General features: G+C 41.3%; 2 protein-coding genes across 3 annotated transcripts; both read left to right on the plus strand.

Moving 5' to 3' along the window:
- Nucleotides 1-9219: 9219 nt before the first annotated feature.
- LOC137885933 (C-type mannose receptor 2-like) lies at nt 9220-13530 on the plus strand. Its single transcript, XM_068728290.1, has 6 exons — nt 9220-9337; nt 10389-10429; nt 10622-10996; nt 11564-11902; nt 12711-13047; nt 13184-13530. Exons 1-6 carry the CDS (start codon nt 9267-9269, stop codon nt 13191-13193), a joined length of 1173 nt encoding a protein of 390 aa, XP_068584391.1. The 5' UTR covers nt 9220-9266; the 3' UTR covers nt 13194-13530.
- Nucleotides 13531-14125: 595 nt separating this feature from the next.
- On the plus strand, nt 14126-24809 carry LOC137885908 (protein mono-ADP-ribosyltransferase PARP14-like). Of its 2 annotated transcripts, none has more exons than XM_068728251.1 (15): nt 14126-14397; nt 15577-15740; nt 16008-18107; nt 18279-18515; nt 18649-18873; nt 18955-19021; nt 19399-19545; nt 19690-19749; nt 19879-20055; nt 20390-20528; nt 20650-20705; nt 21481-22200; nt 22306-22439; nt 22526-22703; nt 23462-24809. In XM_068728251.1, exons 1-15 carry the CDS (start codon nt 14223-14225, stop codon nt 23740-23742), a joined length of 4860 nt encoding a protein of 1619 aa, XP_068584352.1. In that variant the 5' UTR covers nt 14126-14222; the 3' UTR covers nt 23743-24809. The 2 variants fall into 2 exon arrangements, with proteins under 2 accessions (XP_068584352.1, XP_068584353.1); XM_068728252.1 differs by having other exon boundaries at nt 16011-18107.
- The last annotated feature ends 282 nt before the right edge of the window (nt 24810-25091 follow it).

The raw sequence follows: 25091 nt of genomic DNA on the forward strand, positions 1-25091 counted from the left end.
CTCCTCGTTAACTGATGCTGATTGTAGAGAATATTCGTCTGTGAAGGCAGCGGTGTTAAAGGCTTACGAGTTGGTTCCTGAGGCCTACCGACAACGATTTAGGAACTTAAAGAAAGGAGAGAATCAGAGTCATCTGGAATTTGCACGTGATCTGACGATTCATTTCACTCGTTGGTGCTCTGCTTCAGGTGTTGAGGACTTTGACCAATTGTGTGAACTGGTGGTACTAGAGCAGTTCAAAGATTCAGTTCCTGTGCGCGTTGCTGCGTACATCAGTGAGCAGAAGGCCACAAATGCAGCTGCAGCAGCGGCACTCGCTGACGATTACGTGCTTACGCACAGAGGCGGTTTTGCTGATCACAGGACTGGTAAAACTTTCCAAGTTAGAGACGGTAGTAGTCTGCGTAATGCAGACCGGATCTGTAATTATTGTCACAAACGGGGACACTGGAAGGTCGACTGTCATTTGTTGAAACTTCAGCCCAAAAATGCTGCATATGGGTCTCATGCTAAAGGTGTTGGTTTAGCCGCACCCGTTTCTGAAGTGAGCCCTAACTGTCTTGACTTGTGGGTACAAGACTCTGTTCCTCGGAGTTTGGAGGCCTACCGACCGTTTATCCATAAGGGTTTGGTGTCCATGTTAGGTAGTGAGACTAAGGTGCCAGTGACCATCTTGAGGGACACAGGGGCTTTTGACTCGTTCATTCAAGCAAGAGTACTTCCCTTGTCCAGCGAGTCTGATACAGGAGACTTGGTTCCTGTTCGGGGTATGAATTTAAATGTTATGTTGGTTCCAGTGCACAAAATAATGCTCCATTGTGATTTGTTCCAGGGTGAGGCTAAGCTAGCGGTGCGCCCAGCATTTCCAATCCAAGGGATTTCTGTCGTCCTGGGAAACAATTTGGTTGGTGCACGTGTCTGGGCAGATGTACCTCAGCCTGTGGTGCAACCTGTGCCACTGCTGAGTGTAGACCCAGGCAAAAACCAGCATGATGTCCCTGAGGCGTTTACGGCCTGCGCTGTAACACGTGCTATGGCAGCTTCGAAACCTGTGTCTTACTCAGAAAAAGAGAATGTTGCAGCGAAGTTCTCACTACCTCTGTCAAATTTTCCTTTGTCGATATCTCGCAGTGATCTGGTTGCAGGACAGCAGGCTGACCCCTCTCTGAAGGAGCTGTTTCAACAAGTTTGCCCTGAGACTGAGTTACTGGACAGTGCTGGTGGTTATTTCCTTCATGATCTGATGTTGGTAAGAAAGTGGGTGCACCACAGTGGGAGTTTTGTCGGGGAACCAGTGTTTCAAATAATTTTGCCGGTTACGCTGCGTGAGTCAGTGTTAAAGGTGGCTCATGATGAATCAGGACACTCTGGGGTGAAGAAAACGTATGACCGGATTTTAAGACACTTCTTTTGGCCTCGTATGAAACAAGATGTAGGTCACTTCATTAAAACGTGTCACATATGTCAGCTGACTGACAAACCTAATCAGACTCTGAAACCTGTGCCTTTGTACCCTATTCCAGCAATCAGCCAACCATTTGAGCATTTGATAATAGACTGTGTGGGTCCTTTGCCTCGTTCAAAGACAGGTGCTACTTACCTACTGACTGTGATGTGCCGGAGTACTCGCTATCCGGCAGCGTACCCCTTACGCACCATAACTACTAGGTCGGTGGTGAGAGCACTGTCCCAGTTCATTTCGGTGTTTGGCATACCCAAGGTCATTCAGTCCGACCAAGGCTCAAACTTCTCTTCTCACATGTTTTCCCAGGTGTTAAAGCAGCTTCGTGTCCAGCACAACCAAGCCTCTGCTTACCATGCTCAGAGTCAGGGTGCGTTGGAACGCTTCCATCAGACGCTGAAGTCCCTGTTGCGCGCTTACTGCATGGAGCTGGGTAGAGACTGGGAAGAGGGTTTGCCCTGGTTAATGCTGGCAGCTAGGGAGGTGACACAAGAGAGCACTGGGTTTAGCCCAAATGAATTGGTGTTTGCACACACCGTAAGAGGTCCATTGGCGGCCTTATCTGATAACTGGAAGGAGGCAGAACCTCCTAAAGACTTGATTGAGTATGTAAACGGTTTTAGGCACAGGCTTTATAGAGCAGGAGAACTAGCTCGGGAGAATCTGGGTTTAGCTCAGGTAAAAATGAAACGCTTGTATGACCGTCGTGCTGAGCGTCGCATTTTTAACCCTGGAGACCAAGTACTGGCCTTGCTTCCTATAGTTAATTCGCCTTTCCAGGCAAAGTTCACTGGCCCGCATATGGTGTTGAAGCAAACCTCTGCGCAAAATTATGTAATTTCAACACCTCGGCGTAGAAAACCGACCCAGCTTTGTCATGTTAATTTGCTGAAGCCGTATTATGTGCGCACCTCTGAGTCTCCTTCACTTGGTGAGGTTCATGCAGCTTGTGTAGCTGATCCGGTGTTAGGTGCTGATCCGGTGTTAGGTGCCTCCCCACTGAATCTGTTGGGAGGTGAGGAAGACTCGTTAAGGACTCCGGACCAAGCCCTGTCGCATGGCCGTTTGAAAAACTCTGAAACTCTTGTCAAGCTCGATAAGCTGTTGGGGCACTTGCCTGGGTCGCGCCGTGCAGAGCTGGTTCACTTGATCAAGAGTTTTCAGTGCTTGTTCAGTGATACACCTGGTCGCACTCACTTAATTGAGCATGATATCGATGTTGGAGATGCTAAGCCAATTAGACAGAGGTTCTATCGGGTAAATGAGAATAAACGCAAATACTTGGACGCAGAGGTGAACTATATGCTGGAGAATGGTATTGCACTGCCCTGTTCTTCCAGTTGGTCTTCACCGTGTTTGCTGGTTCCCAAATCCGATAATACGCCACGTTTCTGCTCTGATTTCCGTAAGGTTAATAACATCACAAAGCCTGATTCCTTCCCACTTCCCAGGATGGATGATTGTGTGGATCAGGTGGGGTCAGCAAAATTTGTTAGTAAATTTGACCTCCTTAAGGGATACTGGCAGGTTCCTTTGTCCCAGCGAGCACGTGAGATATCTGCCTTCATAACTCCAACTGGTCTCTACTCATACACGGTGATGCCTTTTGGGCTGCGGAATGCACCGGCTACGTTCCAGCGTCTGTTGAATGGAGTTATCGGTGACATGCAGGGGTGTGCAGTCTATTTAGATGACGTTGTGGTTTATTCTGACACGTGGGAAACTCATTTGGAACGTATCCGTGAACTATTTCATCGTTTGGCAGAGGCAGGACTAACAATAAACCTTGCAAAGTGTGAGTTTGCCAGGGCGACCGTGACCTACCTCGGTCGGGTGGTCGGCCAAGGTAAGGTGCGACCCGTCAGTGCCAAAGTTCAGGCCATCGAAGAGTACCCAGTTCCAACCTCAAAGAAGGAGTTGATGCGCTTTCTAGGCTTGGTTGGCTATTATAGAAGTTTTGCAGGAACTTTTCAACTATCGTGGCACCGCTTACTGATTTGCTTAAGGGCAAAGCAAAGTTTATCTGGTCACTGAGCTGTCAAGACTCATTCGTACAAGTGAAAAAAGTCCTCTGTTCTTCCCCGGTTCTGGCTGCTCCGCGCTTTGACAGACCGTTTAAAGTATATGTGGACGCCAGCCATGTAGGCGCAGGGTCTGCCCTCATGCAGGCAGATGACTTGGGAATTGACAAGCCCGTTAGCTTCTTCTCAAAGAAGTTTAACTCCTGTCAGTTAAACTATTCGGTAATTGAAAAAGAAGCGCTAGCGCTAATCATGGCGTTAAAGCATTTTGATGTTTATGTTGGTGGCAGTGGTACGCCTGTAGTGGTTTACACTGACCACAACCCACTGACCTTCCTTAATTCATTGCAGTGTTCCAACCAGAGGTTGGTCAGATGGTCACTGTTTTTGCAGTCGTACTGCCTAGACATGCGCTATGTAAAGGGGACTGACAATGTGGTGGCAGACGCATTGTCCAGGGCTCCTCTGCAATAAGTTGTTGTTGTTTTTGTTTTTACTATATGTCCCTTTCCTTGGTTCTCCTCTTGTCCCTTCCTAACCATTCAAAATGCTTCCAAGGTGCACCGGTTGCTGCAGTGGGAACCTGGGGCAAAAGAGGCTGGACTGTTTAAAGAAAGAAAGGTGGTAAAGTATATTGTGTTTTGGGATTTCAGCCAATTATTGGTATTTTTGAGGTTTTTTTTGCTAAAAAGATTAAAAGAAAGTTGTGTTTTGGTACTGGGTTTCCCTACAGGACCCAGTTCTTATGGGGGGGGGGGTGTGACGGTTCCCTGTCTGGGTCATTTGTTATGTTCTTTTAAGCCAGCAGGACCAGAGATGCTGATCGTTAACTGGAGACACCTGGGCCCGGTGCTCCCGTATAAAGATTCTCACTCACTCACTCACTCACTCTCACACACACACACCACCCATGGAGCAGCGTGGACGGCTCGTGCTCCGCCATTGCAAGATATTTGTTGGTTGTTTTGTACAATAAACCCTTTATTGGTGCAAACTGACTGCGTCTACCTCACTAGTGCCACGGCTGCGGAGCCAGATCGTGACATGGAAGATATCACCAAAGCAGATACTTGCATTCAAGATTGTCTTCAGGATGTCGATGCCATCCTAGTCGGCCACACTCGGCTACAGCTGCCAGTGAAAGCAAAGAGAGAGGAAGAGTGGAGGACCCCTGTGATGCTTACAGGCAAGAGCCACAACCTGGAACAGAAAACGATACAAGACACACCCAGACCCAAAGAGAATGTCTCTGAACTAGTAGTAGAGATCAGCTACAGACTGATTGTGTCATGTATTACAGCCCTATAGAAGCATCTGCATTTGGTATCTCCAGCCGTTTATCAAGGTTTTTCCTTTAATTTGTCACTCGTCTATATGTTTATAAAGATAGTGTATATATTGTTGCAGCTCATTCAATTTAAAAACAAATCAAATGAATTGAAGGTCTCCGAAAAGACATGCATAAATTATTGAAAACAAATCGAGAATAAGGAATGAACACTCGCATGGGATGTTTCCAAAAATGAACTCCCTTTTTACTATATTATAATGTGTATATAAATGTAATATTTGAAATAAAGAGAACCCTCCTTGTAGCCTAGATGAACAGTTCATTGAATGGTTCTGTCGTTATCTCTGGTAGAACCCTGTGTCACAATTAGGTTTTGCCCAATTGTGCCTTCTGTGCCGCTGCCGCCTCCGAGCCGCAGCGGGCTCCAGTTCCTGACCCCGCTGGGCCACCATCCGAGTCCTGTTCCCCGGAGCCCCGTCTCCGAGAGTCTGAATCCTGTTCCCCTCCTGATCCCCGTCCTCTAGACAACAGTTTTTATTGCTCAGGAAAAACTTCCTATAAAAAATGTGCGACTACTGGGATTATCCCACATGAAATGACTCTTTGCTTCTTGAAAGACATCTTCAAAATGCATTTGTAATATTTTTATCTTAATATAGAGTTGAAAGTTTCAACGCATAAATACACAGACGAACAGCAAATAGTCAAAAGCAACGTAGCAAAGAGGTCAGATTTAAAACAAACCAGCAAACTGTATCAACGATTTTTTTTAATTTAGTGTTAGGAAAAGAACATTCAGTGCTCAAATGATGATTATTCCTGTTTCTAAACCTTGCATGCTTACAAAATAATCTAATAGATTAAGATTAAGATCTAATGATCTCATAGATTAAGATTAAGATCTAATAATCTAATAGATTAAGATCTAATGATCTAATAGATTAAGATTAAGATCGAATAATCTAATAGATTAAGATCTAATAATCTAATAGATTAAGATTAAGATCTAATAATCTAATGGATTAAGATCTAATAATCTAATAGATTAAGATTAAGATCTAATAATCTATTAGATTAAGATCTAATAATCTAATAGATTAAGATCTAATGATCTAATAGATTAAGATCTAATAATCTAATAGATTAAGATCTAATGATCTAATAGATTAAGATCTAATAATCTAATAGATTAAGATCTAATGATCTAATAGATTAAGATCTAATGATCTAATAGATTAAGATTAAGATAAGAATTATCTTGCCTTGAACTAGGGGCCAAAGCGTGTATGATCATGATCATTTAATTTATTTGGAGATTTGTGAGGAATTTCAGTTCAGAAGTATATTCGTATGATTAAAATCACACCTGAAGAAAGTATAAAATGTCACAAAATATTCACTTATGGAATGTATTATATGTTTACAGTATATTCACTTGTAGAGGATAGTATACGTGTACCATATGTTACTTACAGAAGTGTTCAACCATAAAATCATAATCATTGAATGTATTGGACTAGAAGTATAGTTACTGGATGTTTAGAGTCAGAAGGGAAAGCGAGGGTTTCAGAGATTTCATGACCATATATGGCAGGGGTCATCAACTATATTTGTCAGAGGGCCAGAATTTTACCAGACAGTCTCCTTGGGGGCCGGACCCTTAAATAAAAATGAAATAAAAATCAAATTTTGGTATAACATTATGATTGATGTTTATTGTTTATACTTTTTCCATTTCATTACAAAACTGAAGGCCTTTATGAGTCAGGCTCCTATCACCTATACCACAGACAACCACCAGGGGTGATAGATATTTTGCCTCAACTCAATTAAGTCAACTTTACTTATAAAGCACTTGAAAAACAAACACCGAGGAAGTGACAGGAAAGGGTCTCTTAACAGAGGTAAAATGGCGCTCTCAAAGGCTATGAAACACAAAGTTGATGTTGAAAACAGGTCCTTCAATGATGACTGGACTGAGAAGTACGCATTTATCATGCCAACCTTCCGAAATGCCTCACCAGAATGCCTAATTTGCAACGAAACTGTTGCTGTTGCAAAAGAATACAATCTGCGGCGTCACCACGACACTAAACATTCAAATTTCAAGATTTCATATCCTGAGCAGTCAGAGGCGCGTCAGAGAAAAATCGCCACATTGAAATCTGCCTACTCCCGTGCAAGTGGCATTATTACTGGAACTTTAACTGATCAAGAGAGAGTAACGTGTGCATCCCTGCAGGCTGCTTGGGTGCTTTGGGTATCTTGTCCCGAGGTCTACGGCACATTGAAGACGCTGGCTATGCATGTGCTCACCATGTTCGGTTCAACCTACGCCTGTGAGGCTGCGTTCTCCAAGATGAACTCGATTAAAACGCACAAGAGGAACCGACTGTCAACCCAGTCTTTGGAGGACTGTTTGCGCATAAGTCTGACAGTGGCCAAGCCTGATGTGAAAAAGTTGGTGTCAGAGGGGAAATGTAACTTCAGCCATTGATTAAGTAGTGTGAGTAGTATTCCATTACAGCCTTGTGATTTGATTTCGCTATAGCCCACTTAACGTTTTATTTGATGTGCGAACATTATTTGTGACCTGTTTTGTTCTGGTTCCAGGCTATTTATTCACCATGCTATTTGAAGTTGTGCCAGATCGTTTTTCCTCCTTTTTTAGTCCTGAGGAGTCTGCTAGTTCCAAGCATGTTGTTGAGACTTTGAAATAAAAAACAAATGTTAAGTAAGGGCATGAGGAAAAGTTATGTTTTAAAAAAAACTGTGTGAAACAATCAATACTAAACAGTGTAACGAGTCTCTCCTCATTTCGGAGTGTAGCCTAAATAGAGTCATAAATGGTGGTGATTACTGATAAGAGACTCAGTTGTTGCTGTTTTTAGTTGCTTTAATAGTGTGGAATAGGCCTACATATTTTCTCTTTGATCCTCACAATTTTGGAATCCAGTCGCGGGCCGGATCGAACGGCTTGGCGGGCCGCATTCGGCCCGCGGGCCGCCAGTTGATGATCACTGATATATGGAGATCAGATGAGTCGGAGTGGAATCGGTACTAATTGGAGACAGGACTGCGGTCAAGCGAGGGGGGTCGGATGGACGGAGCTTTTAGGAGGAGGTGGACAGGCCGGACCAGTGGACACAGACCAGATCAACAAGTTGGACCAATAGTGAGCATTGTCTGAGGCCAGGAGGAGACAATTGAATTCCAGCCAGTCACTGAAGCTGATACTGGATTTTAAAAGTAAACCACTGACTTTCGGGTATAAAAACATTGTCCGGAGAGAAGTTAGTTAGTTCTTGGCGTTCCTGTTTTACAGTTAACTGACTTTTGTTGGTCTGTTGGGGAGGGGCGTGTTTGAACTCGGCTTCGCGAAATCCTTACAATCGATAGTGTAATTCAGTTTGTGACTGTCTTTTAGCTTCTGTGAATTATTAAAGACTTTTTTTTTTTATGGTAAACCGGATCCAGCTGATTTTTTATCCTGGCGCGACTTCGTTGCTCAAACAAACAACAGAGTGAGAGGTCCGCGGCCTCCTGTGAGGAGAGGTTTTCTACCATCACAGATTTCACACCAGTTCAAACATGGAAGCGTCAATGTTTTTTTTTTTTAAAGAGCCATGCAGTGTCTAAATAGAGCACAGCTATGAATGTGTGAGCGCTCTTGTTCTTTTCAAGTTTAGCCTTCAGGTTTTGTCATATGTAAATAATATACAGATGGTGAAACATGTGCGCAGCTCTCTATCAGCATGAGGAGGTGAATACCACACACTGTCTAAAACAGGTCAGGCATCAGGTCAGTGTTCCTTCATCTACATGCTTTGCTTGTTTCCCGCTCCACACACAACAAGTCACCTGCCATCAGAAACTATAGGACTTGTGGGAATAATAGTGACACACTTACAATATTAAGGGCTGAAAAAGAGACAGAACGTGTGTTTTAGTTGTGTTGAACATGGTTAAAAAGAAAAGAAAGGTTTGTAAAGGTCTAGGAGCAACATGTATTGTAAATGTATTGTGAAATCTGTTTTTATTAGCTGGATTTGTAACAATCAAATTTGTATTCAAACACAAACATCAGAAACCATGATAATAATGTGAAACACTTGTTAAAAATGAACAGTGACGATGTAAACAGAGCATTTAAATGTTTGAGTAGTTTAGATTAAATTAGTACAAATATACTTAACTTGACTTTGGATTCTACAAATTGAATTGTTGGCAATGGGAAAATGTGTATTTTCAGAACAGTTTACATAAATGTAACGTATTCTCCTTATTAGTATATTTCTTTGGAATGACGTCGTTCACCTGCGTGTTGGACAGTCAACAGGGTAGTGTGTTCCTCTTTGTTTACCTGTTATATCATGTAAATGACTGGTCATCAATGGACCCTTTCTCCTCTGTGATGGACGTCTCCGACTTCTGTATTTCAATATTCAAATGTTGGCATTCAGGAGGCTAAAAGAGAGCATCTGTCTGGTTGATGTGTGAGTCTTCATCAGTACGTGAGGAGAGACACCAGCGTGAAGCGTCTAAGAGGAAGACTCACAAGATGTAAGTTACCATTCTTTACTGTCATTTTAATATCGTGTTTATTGTGCAGAGGTGGACAGAGAAACATTGTCTTTCTTCAGTTTATATTTCACAAAATCTAACATCAAATCAGATTTGACACTTTGCATTTTTCTATTTGACTTACAAAACAAATCTGCTTATTTCTAACAAGGTTTATATTCACAATTGATTGTATTTAAATCTCAATTTTCAGTATTGTTTTTATGCAAAGTGTGGACACAATGAAAAAAAAAAAATAAGTCAGCATGCAGCTTTCTCTGCAGATATACTCAGGGCTAAAATAACACTTGTTACAATTCCTGCTTGTTTCTGGAAAAAAAATATTAGTTTTATATTGTTGTATTAGTGAATACTAATTATCAGCATATCTTACCTCTCCAATGACACTAAATATCATTTGCAGTAGGGTTTGTTCACTCATAACACAGAAACCTGAGCAGACTTTATTTTATGATTCATAACGACAGCACAACTGTAATTGCAACTTTGCAGTGTAATACGTAATGTTCTAGCTGTGGACACAATAACAAGAACACCTGACAATATAATGCAATCAGTTAGAATGAATGCTCACAGTACAATGTGTAGTTTTTCATGACATTGAGTCAGAAGTCCGTTGACTTGACTGATTCATTGTCATGGTCGATAGCATCTCACAAGGTGTTCCTCTTATTCCTTGTATCACCTGTTCATTGAAGAAAATGACAATAATTCTGATAATAGAAGCAAACTCCAGAACATCACAAGCTTACACAGAAGCATTCATTTTAGTTTGTTGTGTTATCTGTATTTTATTCAAATAAGTAACCTGGGATAATATAAAATACATTTATGCATGCGTATTGTTAGTTCTGGTTTGACTACAGTTTGCATATTTCCTACCATTCCTCTTCCTTATTAGACTTAACTGTGTATACTGGAGGGAGTGATCGTGTTTTTTTTATTATAACTGAACAAACAGATGGAGACAAGCTGTTCAAATAATTGTGTTTGGTTCACTGCACTCTAAAATATCCGTTTCATCTAACAGAGCAAACATGCAGTGGACTCTGTTTGTGCTCATTCTGATGGGTAAGTGGATCATCTGCTACTGTTTTCATTTCTTTTAGCTAGAATCACTTCAGCTAACAACAGTTGTACGTCTCACACTACTTAAGAGCACTCAGAGCCCCATTTTAAATGAAGGGGCATGATGTCATTTTATAACATTCTTGCTATTCTCTCACCGCCAGTACTGAACACATGTATTGTCTCTGTTATCAGGTCAGTGTTCCTTCTGTCTGTGTCGCCTCTACGAGTACCACTTAGTTAAAGAGAAGAAGAGCTGGGAGGAAGCCCAGACGTATTGCAGAGAGCATTACACTGACCTGGCCAAAGTGTTTGACATGACAGACATGAAGAGACTCAATGACTCAGCAAGTCATCAAGGTGAAGCCTGGATTGGACTGCACAACCAAACCAATGTCAACAGGGTGTGGCTCTGGTCTCTGCCAGAGGTGAAGTTCAGTGATAGTGAGACAGAATGGAAGGATGGGGAGCCGAATGATAAGGAACCTCCTGAGAACTGTGTGGTGGTGGAGGAACACAAATGGAAGGATATCCCTTGTAATAAAGAACATGAATTTATCTGCTACGATGGTGAGAATATGTGTATTCAGAATACTGTGTCTCTGGGCAGACATTCTTTACATTGTTGCATTAAATTAGGTCAAACTTGGCCGGTATGGTTAAGAAATAATATATTTAAGTCAAAAGTCAACTAGTATTAAATATTTGCCTTTTTGTTTTAAGTTCTTTTGAAACACTTGAAACAGTGGTGATAATATTCCACTTGTTTGTATACAGAAATTAATTAAAACTTAAGGATTCAAGGATTTATTATGTATTTACACACAAAGAAAATGAATAAGCAGATAATCAAAGATATCTACAGAAGAATAATATAAACAATAAAATAGAACAATACAAAAGTAGCACTGAAGGAAGAAAGAAAAGGAAAAAACAGAAATTTCTGTGGATTTTGCACATTATCATATACACTATACATATATATACTATATATATATATATATATATATATATATATATATATATACATATATATATCACATGTTTCACAAATGTTCAAAGTAAGAAAATAGGATATTACGAGACAAAATAATTAAACAAATGTGTATTTATTAAGTTTTTCTGTTCATTCCACAGCAAAAATGCAAAAGAAATTCCATTTGATGAATGAAACGAAGACATGGCTAGAGGCTCAGAGCTACTGCAGAGAGAATCACACTGACCTGGTCAGTGGACTCACTCAGTTAAATGAAGAAGAATTCAAGACTGAGATAGAGCCTGAGAAAGCTAAACAATTGTGGATCGGCCTGTTCAGAGACACCTGGAGGTGGTCAGATGAGAGTAGTTTCTCTTTCAGGTTCTGGGATCCGGATCAATTTGAAGATGAAGACGACAAGAAGTGTGCTATGACTGTGTCTAATGGAAAATGGAGCTCTGATGAATGCAGTAAGAAAAAACCCTTCTTCTGCTATGATGGTGAGAACTTATTATGTACATGAGCTCCATCTGCTTCTTCATGTTAATCCTGTTCATGTTAGAGACTTTGTTATGATGCTGCTATAAAATAAATGATCACTTAAAGGTCCACTGTGTAGGGATTTGGCGCCATCTCGTGGTGAGGTTTCAGATTACAATTAATATTCTGTGTAGTAGAGAGAGAGAGAGAGAGAGAGAGAGAGAGAGAGAGAGAGAGAGAGAGAGAGAGAGAAAGAGAGAGAGAGAGAGAGAGAGAGAGAGAGAGAGAGAGAGAGAGAGAGAGAGAGAGAGAGAGAGAGAGAGAGAGAGAAAGAGACGGGGAAGAAGAGAGGTAGTTGAGTGAATGTACGGAGGAAATAAAAGCTGCAGCTCCTCAAGACCAACGTTGGTTTCTCGTGTTTTTGTTTTCCGTCCCTGGAGACCACAACAACGGTGTCCCCTCTGTGTTTACCGACCACGGTCGGGTAGTCAAAGCAGGTTGATTTGTCCTTTCTGGGTTACCGTAGAAACATGGCGGTCGACTCCTTGAAGAGGACCCACTCCGTATGTTGATATAAACGACTCATTCTGACCAAAACACCAAGATTACTGTTTTTCAGTTGATTATACACTATTATAAAAACAATAGATCCCCTTAAATGTTACTTAAAAGTTGCGGAAGACATTTAAAGATCATCAGCATCAGCACCAAACATGTAGGCAGTGATTTAAAGTGACCATATTGGAGCGCAGTGCTCTCAACCATCAAGAGAACAGCAACAAAGCTGCTGCTATGATCCTGTGTTTGTGTCTATCTCTACTGTGACAGATAAACTGATCCTGATCAATGAGAGCAAGACCTGGGAGCAGGCCTTGACTTACTGCAGAGAGAACCACCGTGACCTGGTCTCCATCACTGACCCTCAAAAGCAGAGATGGGCCGAAGAGGTAGCCAAGCAGGCCAACTCTCCCTACGTCTGGTTGGGACTGCTCTACAGCTGCCCTCTGGACTTATGGTTCTGGGTCAGTGACAACCTGGTCTGCTATGAGAAGTGGGGAAACAAGACGGAGGCGTGTGACATCGCTGTGGCCATGAGCGCAGGAGAGAAACACGAGTGGTTCAGTCGGTCGGAAAAGGAAACTTATAATTTCATCTGTGCTTTAAAGTAAGTTCAGAAATAACTAATAATTATAACTCATTGGCTGCAGATGAAATATTTCTAGACTGAATTATTTATTCTCCTTTCATTAAATGGCACAGTGCCTCATGTCGGTATTTTTTGTCTCCTTGTCCTGATTCAGGAACATCTGAATGACTTCCTTCATCATGGCTGGATGAGAGATAACAAACAGTGATCGTCTGTTATTCAATGAGGATGTTGTCAGATTTGCCAGATTTAAAGAGTGGTCTTTTTATGCGTCTCTTGAGGGTGTATTGTGCACCCCATCAGTGTGGTACAATAAGAGAAAATACATACACAAACCTGTACTGCTTCGCTGTAGCAAACATTTAATATACTGTATTTGGAATGTTTAGTTTTGGTTAAGATACGGGGATGTTTAAAATGTGTACAATGTAATCATTTTATCATATTCATTTGGAGTTTTATGTGATTTTTCTGATGCTGATTAAAATGTTAAACAATTGAGTAGTTCTCTGACATTTCTCATGTTTAACATTCAACTAAGAGAAGATTATAATAATAATATAATTATGTATGAAATGACCTGTTAAAGAAAGCAATGAGCAATATTTAACAATTGATACAATTGATTTTAATAAAAATGCTGCTTAAATATAGTGAAGACAGGCTCCCTATGAAGATGTGACGGTCTCGTTCTAACAGAAACACAACGGTTCTTTATTCTTTGATTCTTTCAGGTGATTATACACTAATGAACACATAGTTATGGATATTACATTTCTGCCCACAAATCCCCCTAAATGTGACACACTGTTCCTTTACAATATTTTAAACGTGTTGCCGTCCACAACATAAGAATTTAATATTATAGCTTGCTCACACAAGGAGAAAATTCGTTTGCAATGGAATATTAAGATAAATCTGCATTTCATGCATTCTCATTTAAGGTGATTACACTGAAGAAAATATACTTAATAATATGATATTCCATTTATGTCAATCCCTCCCCCTCAATGCTACACACTGTTCCTTTAAGAATGCCTTTCGAGAGTCCATTTACTTTCACTTTCAGCCACTCTTAAAGAGGCTCTGCCACACTCAAGCTTGGCTTTGTTGAGTAAACCTCCTCGAACCCGGTTCCACACAGTCCGCTCCTGAACGTGTTTTAATTATAAAGTCTATCACTTGTTCACACCATGGAGGGTCCTCACCAGTATCCCGTCTTCTTCGAGGGTCCCGCTCTGGACGAAGAGCAAAGGAAGAAAATAGAAAAGTACTTTAACGTGCGTCGCAAATCCGGAGGTGGAGACTGCGGCTCGATAACGAACGTACACGATCAAGTGTACAGCATTGCTTTTCATAAGCGAGATGGTAAGAATATGTCATTTTAAACGTGTATCTGTTCAATGGGTCACTTGTCGATGATTTATTTAAGTGTGTCGTCTTGTGCTGGTGAAAGTGAAAGTATGAACTGCAAACATGTTGACCTCATTCGATTATTTCTTTGTTTTTTGGGGGATGTTTTAATGAAAGAGACCAATTTTACTGCTTTTAGAGCCACATCCAAACTTTTTGACTGTCAATCTTACTTTTTTTTTTTTTTTGTATGCTACTGTACAGTATATTCACTGATTTCAAAACATTTTCTAGTTTGACATTCACTTTGATGATCGCTCTTCAAATAGTTCGACACAGGACGAATATTGAACTAAGCATATTGATGCGGTATTTCCGGTTTCAGAGAACAAATAATCAACAAACGAATATGATGTCAAGGCCTATCCTTTGTTGCGGCTGATCACTGCACCACATGATTGTGCTGATAACTTCACCTCCTCTGCAGAGGGTGTGGCAGAAACGGCAGCCAACTTAAAGTGATTGACTGCACACATGCTGTAAAGGCCCTATGACATGCCAGGCTCCAGGGCAGAGACACGTGACCATTTTTTTATGTCTCTTTGTAGTCCTTTGACATATTTGTAGGACTCTTGCGTCTCTTTGTGGTTGTTTTGTGTCTCTTAACGGTTGTTTTGCATCTCGTTCTAGTTGTCCTGCGTTGCTTTTTTGGTTACATAATGACCATTTTTGCATCAATCTGAAGTTGCCTTTTGTGTGTTTGCAGTCGTTTTGTGTCTTTGTAATAATTTTGCTTCTCTTTTCAGATGTTGTTCTTGTCTTTGTGATTGTTTTGTATCTTTTGCATCACTTTATCGGGTTTTTTTCAGCTCTTTGTAGTTGTTTTGTTTTTGTCTGTGGTAGTTATTCTAAATACCACAACACACTATCGAGATTATGGTTCCCCAGGGGCCTCTTAACCCCTTGTAGCCCTTGCCCCTGGAACATTCAGTAATTTATACATTCATTCTGTCCATTGAAGAAACAGCAAGGTAAAGTACAACTACAGTAAAGCAACTGACACAGTCAGGAAATGTTTTCTTTAAATAAGCACCGGGGCGGGGAAAGAGGGTGGAGGACGGAGGGGCAACAAAACTGAAAACTTGTCTTGAAAAATAAAAGGCCTAATTAGTAATAAATCCTTTTCTGTCTCAGCTCAGGAAAGAGTCCTGCAGAAATCTGAACATGTGTTGGAGTTTGAGGGGGGTCCTCTTGTGCTGACTGTGCGAAGCACCCCGGGACCTTCCTCCGGCTCTCCCATTACATCCTCGACCACCAGAAAGTCAGCTAGCCCAAAACTGGACTCAGCATCATCACAGGTCAGAGTGGAAAGTCTTCTAAAATAGTGTCTTGGAGCAACTGTTGCACAATACACATTATCATTATAAAGCATCACAAGCACTTACTGAGTACAGTTTGATTGGAATAATTGAAACTGACTTTCTATAGAAATGTTTTAGGGTATGTGTTCAATTGTTGTGCAAGTGTCTCAATCATTAAAAAAAAAAGAAATGTGTGCGTGTAATGAACATCAATTTTTCATATACTGAAAACCAAACTTGATATAATGTATGTTTTTCCAACAGCAGACACAGCTGGCCAGTCTTACCTCAAGCCTGCTTACAAATGGTGAAGAATATGAACTACGACTTAATTCTCACCTCCTACGTTATCTCAAGGAGTGTCCCAAGGCTTTGAAAGACCTAGAGGAAGCACTCGCCTCTGTGGCCTGCTCTGCCCAGCTGTACCCAGAGGAGGGGAGGGTTTTAGTTAGCCGGTTAGCTCAAGCTGGTGCTGCAGTTAGAAATTGGAAAGCCGAGGTAGCCAAACTCTTTGATGGCTACATGTACCACTGTGAGGTGGACCTTCACAAAGGTAAAGCTTTGCTTAAGTCCTGCAGCTCTCATCAGACCACAGATGAGGTGAAGGTGTACAGCGAGGATGGGATGGCCATTGTGGTTGGGGAGCGTTCTCAAGTGAACGCCATGTTGATGGCTGTAGAGGACTCGCTTGTTAAACGACGGTCAGGTGAGAAGCAAAAAAGCGTTCGTCGACTTGGCGAGGCCAAGCTCCGCCTCCTCTGGAAAGAGATGGAGCCCAGTTTGCGACAAGATTTTTCAGAAGTGAAGATCACGCAGGGAGCTGCAGGTCAGTTAGTTTTGGAAGGTTCTGTGGAGGAGATTCTTAAAGCTGGGGAGTGTATCTCTGAGCAGGAGAATCTTGTGTTAGAAAAGACCGTTTCTGACATGAGCCCACATTTTTTGACCTTCTTGAGAAAGGCATACGGCGGTGCAGGGGTGCTAGGGGACTTTTTAGGGGTTGGTGGCAAGGTGGAAATAGAGTTACGAGACACGGAGGTACGTTTCTTCACCGTCTCTGCTAATAAACTGGATGACACAGAAAAAAAACTAAAAGAAAAATTCAAGGAAGTCAAGATTGATGTTCCTATCTGCTCCTATGTGCCATCTGATCTTTGTGAAAAGCTAAAGTCCAAGACAAATGAGATGAACCAAGGGCAGTACAGGGCTCAGGTCGTGTTTGGCCCAGACAACACAGTGTGCCTACTGGGCCACACCAAAGAGGTTGAAGAGCTAAATGAAGTTGTCATCCAGTTTATTTTGGACAAGTCAAGCATAGAAGGCCAAGTCATTCTTCCTTACTCAGAGTTAGAACAACGCTTACCAGAATTGCTGCAGCTGCATGGTTTTGACTATTCAGGGGTTAACTTTCATCCTTTAACATCTTCCTCTGGGCCCATGGTGGTGCTGGAAGGTCCAGCCGGAAAAGTGACCGAGGTCAGGAACAAACTGGGTCCATTTCTGGACTCCCTTGTTCAGGATAGAATCACTATTGACCTACCAGGGGCAGTAAGGTATTTTGAAAGTCTCTCTGGAACAGGCAACATTTTAAGTGTTGCTCGTTCTCAGAAGTGTCTCGTACAGCTTCAGGAACAACCTCACGCTACAAGACAGATTTCTGCATCTGGTGCTGGATTGAGTGGCATAAACACAACAGTTGCTAGCTACAGCCTTCGTGACGGGTTCCAGGTGCTGGTGTGTCAGGGTGACATCACCAAACAGGAAGCTGATGCCTTGGTGAACGCTGCCAATGAAGATCTGGACCATGTTGGTGGGGTCGCTGCAGCACTGAGTAAAGCGGGTGGCCCTCAGGTGCAGAAGGAGAGCAGAGATATAGTAAAGCGAACTGGAAAAGTTCCTACAGGTGATGTGGTAGTGACCACAGGGGGGAACTTAAACTGTAAGATATTGCTGCATGCTGTTGGGCCTGTAGGAGGAAAATCAGGTGGCAGAGAGAGGATCTTACTGGAAACAACTGTCCAGTCTGCTCTACATTTAGCAGAGACAATGGAGTTAAGGTCTATAGCCCTACCCTGTATCAGCTCAGGTGTGTTTGGTGTTCCCATTGCTGTGTGCTCTGACGCTATTGTAACTGCTGTTCAGAAGTTTGGCAGTCAGGGAGGGCGAAGTCTGAGCAGAGTTATCCTGATTGATAACAGAGGAGAGGTGGTGAGGGCCATGCAGGAAGCATGTGACCGGCTTCTCCAAGGGATAAGTAGCGGAAACGCTGCACCAAGAGATCCGGGGTTCCAAAGAGGAGCCAATGGTGGAGCCCCTGAAGATGGTGTCCATGTAGAGATCATTCAGGGAACCCTGGAGACCCAGCAGGTGAGAAACTGAGCTAAATTGATTTGATTCTGGATGTTTCACAAGCTAATCTGCTGTAGTTGCTGGGTACAATGCTCTGTTTCCATACATAATCTACCTTCTGGATAAACATGGTGGTTAGGAACATTTAAGTGTTAACATGGATGAAATTAGATTGCTGTATTCTCCTAGGTGGATTGCCTAGTAACCCCTATGGTTGGCCATGATCCCACCTCGACCCGTGTTGGAGACGCTCTGTCAGTCATGGTTGGACCTCAGCTGAGTACAAATTTTCATAAGGAAGCAGGAGGCGGAACATTGCCTGGTGACACAGTCCTGGTGGCGGGTTTGCCTACCCTTCGATCTAAAGGAGTGTTCTTCCTCAACCTTCTTCCCTGGGATAATAACCAACATGGAGTTGCCATCCAGGTGAATTTGTGTGTTGAATATGTCCTTGTAGGTTTTTGTGCAACCAGGTTTGTCCTTACTGCGTCTGTTTTGTTGTTCCTACTCTCTTAAAAACTAAGGGGTTTAGTAACCTTATAATCATTCAATCTTCCAGACTCTGAGACAGGGCATCAGAAAAATTCTGGCTTCCTGTCATATCAGAGGCTTCAGTTCCGTTGCTTTCCCTGTGCTTGGGACCGGTGTTGTCCTGCGTTTTCCTCACAGCATGGCATCCAGGGTTTTACTGGAGGAGGTCCGTAAATTTGAACAGGACCGGGTCACCAGAACATCTTTCCTGGTCCGTTTTGTCATCCACCCCAATGACAAAGATTCCAGCAAGGTAAAGAAAAAAATAGAGTGCAATATTTTTTGGGGGTTTTCATGTGGAACTGGAATTAAACCCGTCACTTCATCACTACAGGCCTTCCAGTCTGCCCAGGAAACTCTGCGTCTCAGAGGATTCACTAACGACGCTAACCCAGACCAAGGTTAGTGTGCATATTATTCGTCAGGAATATGTTTCAATTGGGAAAGTTTAATTGTACTTTCATGTCAGCTAGTTTTGGCCATGTTTCATGTTGTCATAAGACAAGCATTTGCATGTTATGGGAATATCCGAGAAGACGCCGACAACAGAAACAACTGATCAGTCATTGGAATTAAATGTTCGCTAACTCAGAATTAATTCCGCAAAGTCCTTTCCATATCCCATTTGGAGTGCCAACTCTTCTTCGACAAAAGCAAAATCCACCAAAACTTTTTTTTTTCTCATTTGAGGAAGTTGATTCATCGTAAAATATGAATGCAGATGTAGTTGAAAATATTGAACCGAAACCGTACATACTTTTTATTTTTGTGTCTTTAGCTTCATTTTACCGCCATGTTTCCTTAACCGACGGTGAGGTCACAGCCATGCTGGGTAGAGTCAAGCTTCAGATGGTCCGCGGTGACATCATTCTGGAGAGCACTGATGCCATTGTCAACACAACTGACTTCTCCAACAACCCATCTGGTATGATTTTGATTTTCTAGATATTTTGATTTGACTTTTAATATATACGTGTAGAGGACCACAGCACCACAAACTGGTGTTATTTGTATACATTATATTAATATATGTGATCTTACAGTAACTATGTGTTCACAAACTCCATAGGTGTGTCTAAAGCCATTTTGACTGCTGCAGGGCCCAGTCTCCAGGCACAGCTGGCACAAGGTAAGCCTTGAGAGGGAGCTAACAATAAATGCTGCAAAAATACTTTGTAGAGTTTTGATCAACATCTTATACACAAATCCAATGTGTTGCTGTTTTCATGGTCGTATATGCTTTTATGTCTTTTATCAGTGGGCATTCCAGCAGACTTCATGTGCACCACAGGACCCGGGTTGCTTGGCTGTAGGGAAATCATTCACGCTAGCTTCAAGTGTGACACTCAGATTATTCGGAAGAACTGCAAAAAGATACTGAAGCAGTGTGAGAGCAAAGGCTACAGCTCAGTGGCCTTCCCAGCCATCAATACGGGTTTGTGCTGTGTGCATGTGTGCGTTTATGTGTATTTGTGCATTAAGGGATACACCAGATTTGTCTTAACCACCCTAATGTAGTTAGAATTTCAGGGTTTACATCTAAGCTTGATTAAAAAATCTCACATATAAGTATATATAATAACACATGAAGTAAACTTATTCCGGTATAAATTAGTAATTGATCTACAGATTTCTGGTGGCCTTTAGTAGCAAGAAAATACTTTTCTTTAATTATAGTATGGGATCTAAAATGATAAAAAAAAAGGTCATAAGAACAATGTCAATGGCATCATTGGTGTTATCTGATCATTCTCTATATATCCCATCAGGTGTGGCTGGTATGGACTCTGACAAAGCTTGTAAAGCCATGCTGGATGGCATGACCTCAGCTATTAGTGACTTGAAACCAAATTCCCTCACACTCATCCGCATTGTCATCCTCCAGCAATCGGTCTTCCAGGCTTTCAGGTCAGATATAAATCTCACTCATAAAATGGAATGGAAAGTTACTTTTTTTTATCATGGGTTGCAGTTTGACCGGTCAGACTAGCTTGTCGTAAACTTCCTGCCCTGTAATGTTTTTTTGCAGAGCAGAGCTGGAGAACCGCTTTGGACAAACGGCTGCTCGCCATCTCAGTCTTAGAGGTTTGTGTTCATCCATAAAGCTTGAAAAATGTTGTACTTTGTACCTAATTGTTATCAGTTTTTATCTACCAGGTTCGTGAACTTAGTTTAGCATTCTATCTTTTGTTAATCAGCACTAAACGCAAAATACAGCAGAGGCTGATGAGCCATGAGTTTTAGTTACACTCCAATAGATGTTGAGATGTTTCCGTCAGATGAAGACCAGCTAATGTGAATTTCATTAACTTCAATTAAATGACAGTTGTGAAATTTCAGTCTGGATCCAAAAGAATGTACGGACCGACCTATTTGCCATTTGTTACAACTTCCAACTCTTTTATAAGGTGTATTATGGGGAAATGTGTCAGTTCAGCATACAGAACACTTGTTTTTTTTGCACAAAACAAAGTAATTTTACCTTCACAACATATTGATGAATGGTAAGATTGGCACATAGTATGATGGATATAAAACATGGGCAGATTATGAGACAATGGGCTCCTGGTCACAGACCCCACCAGCTCTCCTACCAGTGAGCAAGACACTCAGACTTAATAATTGTTAATAGCTCTAGTTGTTGTTTTGTGTCTTTGCAGTTGTTAATTATCTCTCTGTGGTTTTGTGTATCTTTGTAGCCACTTTTGTGTCTCTCTCTCTCCTCTTTTCATTTCCCTTTGTAGTTTGTTTTGGTCATTCTGTAGTTATCTCTTGTTGAGTATCTTCGATATCACACATCTTATCTGGGCTCAAATAATTGACAAAATGAGGTGTCTCACTTTTTTCTTTTTTTTTTTAGAAAAAGCTAAACAAACGCTCAAGAAGTGGCAGGACAAGTGTTCAAGAACCTCCACAACTTCAACACCTCAAGGCAAAAGCTTCGCCTCCTCAAAGCCACCGCCAGCTGTAGTAAGTGTGATCAGTTGCGGTCCAGACAGCATCAGGACAGTCAAGAAAGAGTTGGAGGGGATCCTGCAGAAGCAACTGATAGAGAGAGAGGTGGATGTACATAATTTTTCCAGGCTTGACGGGATGGAGCTGGAGGCAGTGCAGGCCAAAGTCAAAGTCTTAGGTATAAGCCTGGAGTGCAGGAGGCGTCAAAGTTCTGAGGGGGTGAACGGCAACCGAGCAGGAAACGCAGCCAGAGCTGAAGCTAGAGATCGGTCACGGTCAGGAAAAGAGGTCTATGTGCTGACGGGCCTAAAAGAGGACGTGTTGGGCGTCATCGAGCTTGTAAACAGAGCAATCCAAGAGGCACTTTGCGAAGACCTCCAAGACAAAGAAGAAGCCATGTTGGCTCTTACTGTGCAGTGGTCAATTCAGGATATAAATAAGGCCTGGCAGGAGCTGAGCCTGCATGACAACTACATGCTGGAGGAGGCTCACCTGGAGAAACGAGTGTTTGTAGATTTGACGGCACCAGACGGCGTAATGTTGAGAGTCAACTTGATGGCAGAAGAAGCCACCAATCTGCTAACAGGCGCCATGTACAAAGTGAAAAGGAGCGAGTCTGAAACGGGTATGTCACATTTTGTACTTTTACTTTAGATTCCGCAACTCATGTTAAAACCATCCTCTTTTTTTCACGTCTTAAAAACATCAATTCATGTGACTTCTACTTCAGCCTTAGAGTTGCCAACAGAATGGGAACCTATGCATAGAGAAGTGTTTAAAAAGGTCCAGCTGCAACCTAACTCACCAGAGTACCAGACTGTAGCCCACGGCTTCCTCAAAACGGCTAAATACAACATCCAAAAAGTGACTATAACAACACAAAAACACACGTTTCTCACATTAAAAACCTACAGTACAGGACAAGTAATTGATTGTTTTTCTGATCTCAGATTGAGCGGGTGCAAAACTACTACCTGTGGCATGCCTATACTGTGTGTAGGCAGCGTATAGCTGCCAAAAATGGCCCTGCGGACCTTGGGGAGAAGACTCTCTACCATGGCACATCGGCAGAGTCATGCCACTGCATTGAAAGGGACAGATTTAACAGGAGCTACGCAGGACAACATGGTAAGCAATGTCGTCACATGCCAAACTAAGCCAACCGGTTTCTGTCTGCAGCCTCATGAGAGTGATGTCGATCCTCTCGTCTACCTTGTGGCAACAAGTGTGTTGAACTACTCCTTTAAGGGGAGACGCAGGTGAATAGGGTAAACCACTTTAACCAATATCACCATGAAACATCCCCAGTTGATGTTTGGATATGCAAATGAGGCATTATCTTATCAATTATGTGCTAATTTGCATAAATCTCCAGAGCATAAATCTGATACTTACCACTTATTTTTTGGATATCTCTTTGTATCACACCATAAATGCAAATACTGTCAACGGCCATAAAAAATACAATTATTCCATGTTTTTAGCAATAAAATGTCACATGTATATTAGGCTATGAATTATATATATATAAACAAATCTCTCTGTAAAAACCTTAAGAATGTAGGTATGAATAAAATTGGGAAGGCGGTGTATGTAAGTGCTACTGAAGTGGAGATTTCTGGCTCAGAATCTGAGAAAAAGATTCCATACATTTTGCAGGATACTAAGGAAATAAGTTTCAAAAAAATTAATATATATATATATATACATATGTTAGATATAACCCTTAAAAAAAAAAGTTTTCTGTAATTGTACATTTTAAATGTCCAAAGTGTTGGTGAATTTAAGAGAGCTATAAAGACACAGATGGACAAAGTAGTCAAAAAACATCTAAATGTATATTTTGGATGTTAAAAAGTGTCTTTTCTTGTGTATTTCTATCACAGCTGCCATGTTTGGAAAGGGAGTTTACTTTGCTGTCAATGCACAGTATTCAGCAAGCAGATACAGCCCACCAGACGCGTCCGGCTTGAAGAGGCTGTATGTGGCTCGTGTCCTGACCGGCCGCTACACGGTCGGTAATTCTTCCATGAAAGACACCCCTCCTCGAGGCTCGGACCAGACTGACTGCTTCGACAGTTTGGTGAACAACCAGCAGCAACCCACCATGTTTGTGATCTTCCACGATGACCAGGCCTACCCAGAGTACCTCATCACCTTCAACTGAGTAAACCTGTAGAAAGTCTCAACACTGTGCTGTGGTGTCAAAACCATCCTGGTTAAATACTGCAAAAGTAGCGATACCTTTAGACTGTGCCATCCAATTTCTACTTTCAGATAAAGTTTTCTTTTTTTTTTTTCTTTTTTTTTTTTTCCTGAGCTGATTTTAAGTTGTGTTAATTTCTCAGCAACACAGAAGCACTTTTATAGTATAGCAAAAACAACCAGATGTGATGACAAATTAAAGACGTCATCTCAGCTGAACAAGCGCAGAATTGCTACAGACTCCACGAGGCATGTGTTCAATTATAGCATTCACCAACTGTATTGAACAGCCTTGTATTGAAGGACAAACCTGTACCACAGAAACACACTTTGAGATTATACTTTACTTTTTTGGAAATGTTTTTCCGACTTGCATCAGTGATATGAATTGTTAAATTAGTAAAATGTTAGGGGAATGTAACTCCTATTTAGTGATGTGTAATAACCTTCATATCACAAAGGTTGTTCTTTAAGGGTTATTGTATTATCATTTATTTGATCTTATTGATTAATACTGTATATTTGAGGCAGATGTATTGCTTTTCCTTTTTATTGATTTAATATAAATCTTTAGTTCTCTGCACTTTATTCATCCAACTCCAAGTGTTAATATTATGTACAGTATAACATAGCCGATGTACACATTTTAACAATCCATGCAAAAGTAGAATAAGCCTAAAATCCCTTATTCTCAACATTAAACAAGCAGGGATTACACCATCTGTGCCAAGGTATTTGATTCATTACAAGTGGTCACACTGTATTTTGGAAGTACTGTTTTGATGCTAGACTTACTAGATATGTAGTAAATATATTGCTAAAAATTAAATTAAAGAGTTTCTCTGACTGTACAGTGAAGATTTTCTAACAGAAGAATCCAAAGTAAATATATTTCAGACATTATTTTACTTTGAAAGAGAATACAGCAGCAAAAGGAGCGGCGTCTGTGTTTTTGGAACCGGCCATTTATTGACAATTTTAAAGAGCTTTTCTGAACAATGTAAATAAAAGAAGTATAATTAAATGATATGGAAGTGAAATTATGATTTGTGGTACATTATGATTTACAGTTATCAGAAAATGGTGGTAGAAAAAAAGTAAATGTATGTATCACATGTATACCAAAAAAATCTATATTGAAATAAAAAAGGAAACCATTAAATTAATGAAATTATACAAGTCGTATTGCTATAAATGTTCTCTAACATAAATCAGTTAAATGAGAATGGAAAAAAAAACTGAATTTCTTTCCCATTTTGAACTGACAAACAGAACATTAAGTGTATAGCTGCAGAAAGTCACATTACATTT

The sequence above is a fragment of the Cebidichthys violaceus genome, unplaced genomic scaffold (assembly GCF_023349555.1).
Source record: "Cebidichthys violaceus isolate CVI_PGR_0920_01 unplaced genomic scaffold, fCebVio1.0.p SCAF_41, whole genome shotgun sequence".
Taxonomy (NCBI): Eukaryota; Metazoa; Chordata; class Actinopteri; order Perciformes; family Stichaeidae; genus Cebidichthys; species Cebidichthys violaceus.